General features: G+C 56.3%; 3 protein-coding genes across 3 annotated transcripts; 1 reads left to right on the plus strand and 2 right to left on the minus strand.

Annotated features, from left to right (window-relative positions):
- Positions 1-154: 154 nt before the first annotated feature.
- Positions 155-2,433, minus strand: GGTG_13828 (hypothetical protein; the record flags this gene model as incomplete). The annotated part of the gene is made up of 2 exons (XM_009231749.1): positions 155-197; positions 242-2,433. 2 exons carry the CDS (start codon positions 2,431-2,433, stop codon positions 155-157), a joined length of 2,235 nt encoding a protein of 744 aa, XP_009230013.1.
- An 809-nt stretch (positions 2,434-3,242) lies between these two features.
- Positions 3,243-5,465, minus strand: GGTG_13829 (hypothetical protein; the record flags this gene model as incomplete). Its single annotated transcript, XM_009231750.1, has 2 exons — positions 3,243-3,393; positions 3,577-5,465. 2 exons carry the CDS (start codon positions 5,463-5,465, stop codon positions 3,243-3,245), a joined length of 2,040 nt encoding a protein of 679 aa, XP_009230014.1.
- A 183-nt stretch (positions 5,466-5,648) lies between these two features.
- GGTG_13830 (hypothetical protein) lies at positions 5,649-6,134 on the plus strand (the record flags this gene model as incomplete). Its single annotated transcript, XM_009231751.1, has 1 exon — positions 5,649-6,134. Exon 1 carries the CDS (start codon positions 5,751-5,753, stop codon positions 6,132-6,134), a length of 384 nt encoding a protein of 127 aa, XP_009230015.1. The 5' UTR covers positions 5,649-5,750.
- Positions 6,135-6,810: the final 676 nt, after the last annotated feature.

A 6,810-nucleotide genomic window follows, 5' to 3' on the forward strand; every position in this document is an offset into this window, starting at 1 on the left:
TTCGTCGCTTGCATATTCGAGTCGTTGCTTTTTTGGCGTGTTCTGCATGGCAACGACGACGGCCTTTCGAAAGTCTTCGGCCGCTGCTGCTTGGTGTGGCCGTCGCCGACTGTATATAATCGCCTTCACGGAGGAGGCGTACGATGAAACGACTCTATCGACCGCCGTTTCGCCGGTGCGTCTCAAATGGTATCCCGCTGCATGGAGTGGAAACCGGGTCAGTGTACCGGTAGGAACCCACCATACGTGCGGCCACTGACTGTCCGATGGAGGCCCAGTAAAGCCTAAAGCTTCAAGAACGGGACAGACAATGGCATCCCAGAGCCACCCAAGCGTAGCGAGAGTTTTGAGTTCCCGAGCGTGTTCGTTAATGGCGTCTCGGGAGACGTGTGGCAGCTCCAGCAATCGGATACCGGATTGCTCAATGGCCAAAGCATCGCAACGATACGAGCTCACATTCAGGACGACGATCGGGCCTTGTCGCGCGGCATTCAGTATGTCGGCTTCCGACGCCGAAAGGAGGAATCGTTTAAAACCCGGTTTGGAACGGATTGTGTCGAGCAGACCGGCGAGCCGAGGACCTGCCTCGCGGCGCCGACCGCCTTCTATTTCAGCAGCCACAGTGCGGTGCTCAGCTGTAGTAAGGGGGTGTTCCTGGGGTGGTGTATCCAGTTGATCTCGAAGGTCGACGAAAGAGCGCGCCAAGTCGGGGTGTGCGCGTTCGAGAGCGGCAAGGTCGGATTGCTCAAAAAGGGCTCCGGCGATGACGCCACGACCGGTTTCTAGCAATTCGACAGCAGCAGCAGGCCCTTTGCTGGCATGAAGAGCAATGGCTGCCGCGTCCGATGATAGTCCGACGGCCGCGGACAAAAGGTGCCGCTTGTCGGAGTTTTGCAGAGAGCGAGGGGTCAATAAGGGAATCAAGTCGATTGTCGTTTTGGCGATGGCGTATGCTTGTTCGTCTTTAAGAATGGCTGGAGATGATAGGAAATGGCGTCCAGCTGCGATACGTATGCTTACAGCGGAGGTAGGGTGACGGAGGGCGGCAGAATAGGATTTTTTGGCTTCTTCGAGGTCTGCTATCGCCCCAGTCCGAGAGTATCTGTCGCCTAAATGATTTCCGAGGCTGTTCAACCATCCAGCGCGGTCCGGATGATCCAGCGGGGTGGCGCCGACAGCTTCTCGTCCTACTCGGATGGCTTCTTCGAGGTCTGCTATCGCCCCAGTCCGAGAGTATCTGTCGCCTAAATGATTTCCGAGGCTGTTCAACCATCCAGCGCGGTCCGGATGATCCAGCGGGGTGGCGCCGACAGCTTCTCGTCCTACTCGGATAGCTTCTTCAAGGTCTGCCATCGCCCCAGTCCGAAAGCATCTATCGTTTAGGCGAATTCCGAGGTTGTTCAACCACCCAGCGCGGTCCGGATGATCCAGCGGGGTGGCGTTGACAGCTTCTCGGCCTATTCGGATGGCTTCTTCGAGGTCTGCCATCGCCTTAGTCCGAAAGTATCTATCGCCTAAATGATTTCCGAGGCTGCTTAAAAATATAGCGCGGTCCGGATGATCCAGCGGGGTGGCGTCGACGGCTTCTCGTCCTATTCGGATGGCTTCTTCGAGGTCTGCCATCGCCCCAGTCCGAAAGTATCTATCGCGTAAAAAAGCTCCGAGGTTGTTCAACCGTCCAGCGCAGTCCGGATGATCCAGCGGGGTGGCGTCGACGGTTTCTCGTCCTACTCGGATGGCTTCCTCGAGGTTTGCCATCGCCCCAGTCCGAGAGTATCTATCGCATAAGCGATTTCCGAGGCTGTTTAAAAACATAGCGCGGTCCGGGTAATCCAGCGGGGTGGCGTCGACGGCTTCTCGTCCTACTCGGATGGCTTCCTCGAGGTCTGCCATCGCCCCAGTCCGAGAGTATTTGCCGCCAAAACAAATTCCGAGGCTGTTTAACCATCCAGCGCGGTCTGGATGATCCAGCGGGGTGGCGTCGACGGCTTCTCGTCCTACTCGGATGGTTTCTTCGAGGTCTGCCATCGCACCAGTCCGAGAGTATTTGTCGCCAAGATAAACTCCGAGGTTGTTTAGCAGTACAGCCCGGATCGGATGATCCAGCGGGGCGGTGTCGACGGCTTCTCGTCCTATTCGGATGGCTTCTTCAAGGTCTGCCATCGCCCCAGTCCGAGAGTATCTATTGCGTAAACAAATTCCGAGGTTATCCAGCCATTCAGCGCGGTCCGGATGATCCAGCGGAGTGGCGTCGACGGCTTCTCGTCCTACTCGGATGGCTTCCTCGAGGTTTGCCATCGCCCCAGTCCGAGAGTATCTGTCGCTTAAACGAACCCCGAGGTTGTTCAACCACCCAGCGCGGTCCGGATAATCCAGCGGGGTGGCATCGACGGCTTCTCTGCCTACTCGGATGGCTTCTTCGAGGTCTGCCATCGCTCCAGTCCGAGGTTACTGCTGTTTGAAAAAGTCTCCTAGTGATTCGAAACGGCTTCTCGTACTCCGAGGTTTTTGCCAAGATAAACCTTATCCAGCCACTTTCGAAGCTTGAAAAGCCAGAATAGAACCGATTTTGGTATCGAGTGGTAGTGGGTGATGTATATTCCTTCCGAGCTGTCCTGATAAGAGCTGTTACGGCGTGGCGTGCCCTGTAGTGCACTGCAGCCTTGTCTCGGTGCGTGCTGGGTGTGAGACCCCTATCGCAATCAGGATCCCAGTCCTGATTGTCCTGGCTTTTTAGTAGCGGTGGGAGGGGTTTCCCTTTGTCCAACCGCCTTGACAAGAGCCATAGCCGGGCCACAAACTAGTGCAGCTGACTGCATTTGGAAACCCGTCGTTTTCGATGCTGGCTGCGCATTTCAGTAAGTTGGTGCGGCAGTGTGCGATGCGACGCTGCAGCAGCTATCACGCTGCAGCAACTCAGCTTTCAGCTGGCAGAGCTTGCATTCGCCGTAACCACCTTCCCTCGTAAACCGACCACTAAACGGCCGCCACGTTTATGCTGCCCTAGAGCATTTGCCATTAATTCCCGCGCGCGGTACTCGGCTGGACCGAAGGCATGTGAGCGTCTCCGCGGAATATGTCTTTCGGATAGAGGCAGGCCTTTCCAGTATGGCGAGTCACTCGGAGGATTTGGTGATGGAAAGTACCCGCGCGAATTTGACGATCACAACACAGTACATGGGCGAACGCCGTACGCCACGAGCGACGGGCTTCCTCAATTTCACTACGAAAATATGGGGCCATCAGTGCGCTGACTGCAGGCTTCCTCCCAGCCCAGTGCGATCAAGGGTCAAGTACCAGCCTACCCGTACCTGCACCCGCTCCTCCAGAACAAAAGCCTTGCTGAGCAGGGCTTTGCGCCAAATGCAGCGTACTCCGCAGTTGCACATTACCCTTCACAGGCGATCAGAGTCTTGATGGGACGGTTCGCACGACGAACAGAGTACAAGTGCTAAAAATTTCATCGACGAATGGAAGGAAAGAGAAGGAAATGTTACCTAACTAAGTAAGCGTGACGTCCAATAGATCCCATCTCCATCTTGCTTTGTTGTTAGTATTACGTTGTCCTTAACCCACCAGTTACATTGGGATTCCAAATCCGCACCCCTCCCCGCCCCCCTGCGCTTGCAGGCCAGCTGGTCGGCATCCCAGATCTCAGGCAGTTCCAGGCTTTTCCACGAAAGCTGCCTGCCTTTCGTAACTACCGTACGAATTATATCTCGCTGCTCCCCATAGCTGTCGAGGATGTCAGGTATCGTGATGCTGAAGACGAACGAATCCTCGCAGCCCGGATTTACCGATTGTGGAAAATCCTGCGAAGGGTAAAGTTGCTTCACGCCAAATCCAGAACTCAGGACCAAGACCGTGAAGTGAAGCTGAGACTGTGTTGTGTTTTTGAACACAAAGTTTATCCCTTGGCCTTTCGAACGGGTCCCCTGGTTCCCTTTCGGCTTAAGGATCAGCTCGAACAGCGCAAGCTGCGGAAATGCGCTGCCACTGGGGCTGAGGACTTGCCCAAACCGGGCCAGATGAGCCAAGGCCGCTGCAGATTTTGTGGCCTGCTGAGCGACGTTGCCTGTAAGGTCCAACCCACGCAGTGGACCTTCGTACCCGGTCAAAGTCGGAGATCCAACGAGGTCGATGCCGCCATCGCCGCGCTTCGCCAACCTGAACGCGGTCGAGTTAGATCCGCAGCTGTCGTTGGCTTCAGTAATCTCGATGTCTCCAACGATCCTGTCCTGAAGAGCTGCATGAAGCGCCTGCTGGAATTCGCTCCCCAGGCTGGGATGGGCAAGCACTTGGAGCACGTCGTCCCCCAAACTCCACCGACATGGAACAATCTGGTAGTTGTGTTGTTGCAAAGTCTGCTCGTGGAGGACCGCTGGCGGCACCGGGGCGCTGCATTCGAAGTCGTCGATATCATCCACCGAAAATGTTGCGCATGATGTAGGCGGGAAAGTTGTGAATTCGGACCTTTCCTGGACACCGTGAGCCTTTCCAACAGGAAGATAAATCCTTTCTCCTTCAAGTCGCACGACGATGGGTGTTGCCGAAAATGGTTCCTTGTCTCCGAAGAAAACCAGCCTGTCTCGACCGAACACCCGAGGAGTCTGTCCGTTGACCTTTCCGGCTATCTGGTCGCGCAGGGTCCGATAAGTCACTATTGACTCGCTTGGCCGGTTCTGCTTGAGGTATGCCAAAAGCGCACTGGTGAATGCGCCGTGAGGCATGCCGTTGACAGCCTTCTCTGCGGCTAGCTCGTGGCTTTCGCAGGCTGCCATCAGCGTGAATCCGTCCGGGTTGATGGACCAAGACGTTTCCAGCTCGCTGTCACGGCGGCCCGATTCGATGGACGTCTCTGCGGTGGCCTCTTCGTCGGCGGGAAGGTTGGCGACGCTTGTCCAGCCTTCTGGAGTCCGAAAGGCTCCATCAATCCTAAAGGCGCCGCCAGAGTGGCAGCTGTCGAGGGTGACAATGGTCCGAATCTTCTTCTCGTTAAGCTTTTTCAGCCATTCGTTCAACTGCCACCCCCTCACTGCAGGCTTTCCACAGCAAAAGTCCATCGTCATCAAAGACGGGTCTCTCGACCTGCCAAGGGGGGACTTGCTTGTCGGCTGCAGTCTTGCCCCATGCCCAGAGAAATGAAAGAAGAAGAGGTCACCAGGGCCAGCTTGTTGGGCCACGGCGTCGAATTCCCTCTTGATGTTGTCAAATGTGGGCCGAAGCTCTGTTGGCGTTGTAGGAAAGTTGGAGCTCGATAGGGGCGGGGAAGTGAGGAAGCGAGGATCCTGCAGTTGGAACTCATTTCGAAGAAGCTCTGCGATCGCCCGGACATCGTTGACACAGCCGCGAAGGTCTCGTAGAGACAGCGGGTTTCCATCTGCACTCTTTCTTGAGCCGTCGCTCGAGTACTGGTCGATCCCGACGAGCAAGGCAAATCGCCTTGGAGAGATTGGGGAGGCCATGGTTCACTGCCGGTGGTCTCTCTTATTTCCTGCTTTTGAGATGGCAGGCTTCCCTCGTTTATATGCAATTGATGATTTTAAGAGGTGAGCCTATGGGTTTGGCCGTTTGGGGTTCCGCGGTACCCGGTCATTCACCGCAGATAGTTAGTCGACGGGAGGAACTACCACTTATTTATCAGCCGAGACGCCTCAAGGTCCATTTCCAGCCTTGTCTGGCGGACACAATCGTCGGTTGTCGGTATTTCCGGAGGCAGCAAGGGAATTCAGCCCAACCTGCCGCAAGCCATGGCCCCACTCACACTGTTGCTCGCGTTTCCGAGCCCGTCCGCCGCCCCCGCCCCCCCAAGCGGCCGGCTCGTTCTCCCGTTGCGCGATTTAGCCAGGCTAAGTAAACATGTGGCGGCCGTTCACTGGTGGGTTGGTGTCGCCATAACATCCGCGACGTGTGCGCCGACGGGTCGGTTGGACAGGCTGGTGCAGGAAGGACTTGCAGGCGAAGATGCGGCGGGTCGAGCACAAAAGTTGGGCCACAAGCGCCTACCACCGGCGCCGCGCCGGAGCCAATTGAATAATTTCAAGGCCTCACTACCTAAGCCTCACGAGGGTGGCCAGGCCATCGCCAAGGGGCGGGTGCGAACAAGCGAGCAAGCATATGCATATACACTGTAAGGTCTTGTATGGTGACTTAATGGATTTATACAACCATCGTGCTTGGTTGATGCCAACCGTAGAAGGTTACGATGCAAAGCCGGTTTGAGGACAATGTCTGCGTCGCCGCGGTGAGCCGACATCAGGAGTCACTAAATATTGCTATCTTGTCGCTCCAAAACACTTAGCTACTTGTTACCAGCCTCGCGCGCTTCAGCCAGTCCGAAAGGTCTTAACCTATGCCTTTCCCCCTGGGATATACTGACCAGCGTCCAGGTTCAGCTTCGGTAAGGCTCTCTTCTTCAATGCCGGCGTTATGCGGCATTTAGATGGTTTGACGCCCGGTAACCCCCCTCGGCTCGCCGGCTTACCCAGACAAGATCACGAACCATGCGGCAGCGCCGAAAGTGCAGCTTCAGGCTGGCATGCTTAACTGGGGATTCATAGCCTCCGCTTTCTGCATGTTGCGCTGACGAGCTAAAACTGGATGTTCAGTTCCATCCACCTTGGGTGGGACAGCTCCTGCTGTATGATCACTATCACATCCTTTAGGTTTGTCCGCCGGGGGATGTGGGGGCGGAAACGCGAAGTCCGGAAAGTCCGGCCAGACCTGTGACGGCCCAGGGCAGTTCACCGCAAGCCGCAGGCATCCACATGAGCACGAGCCGCGGAGCAGCCCGGCGCTCCGCGCCCCTCT

This window comes from Gaeumannomyces tritici (genome assembly GCF_000145635.1).
Source record: "Gaeumannomyces tritici R3-111a-1 unplaced genomic scaffold supercont2.60, whole genome shotgun sequence".
In the NCBI taxonomy this organism is placed as follows: Eukaryota; Fungi; Ascomycota; class Sordariomycetes; order Magnaporthales; family Magnaporthaceae; genus Gaeumannomyces; species Gaeumannomyces tritici.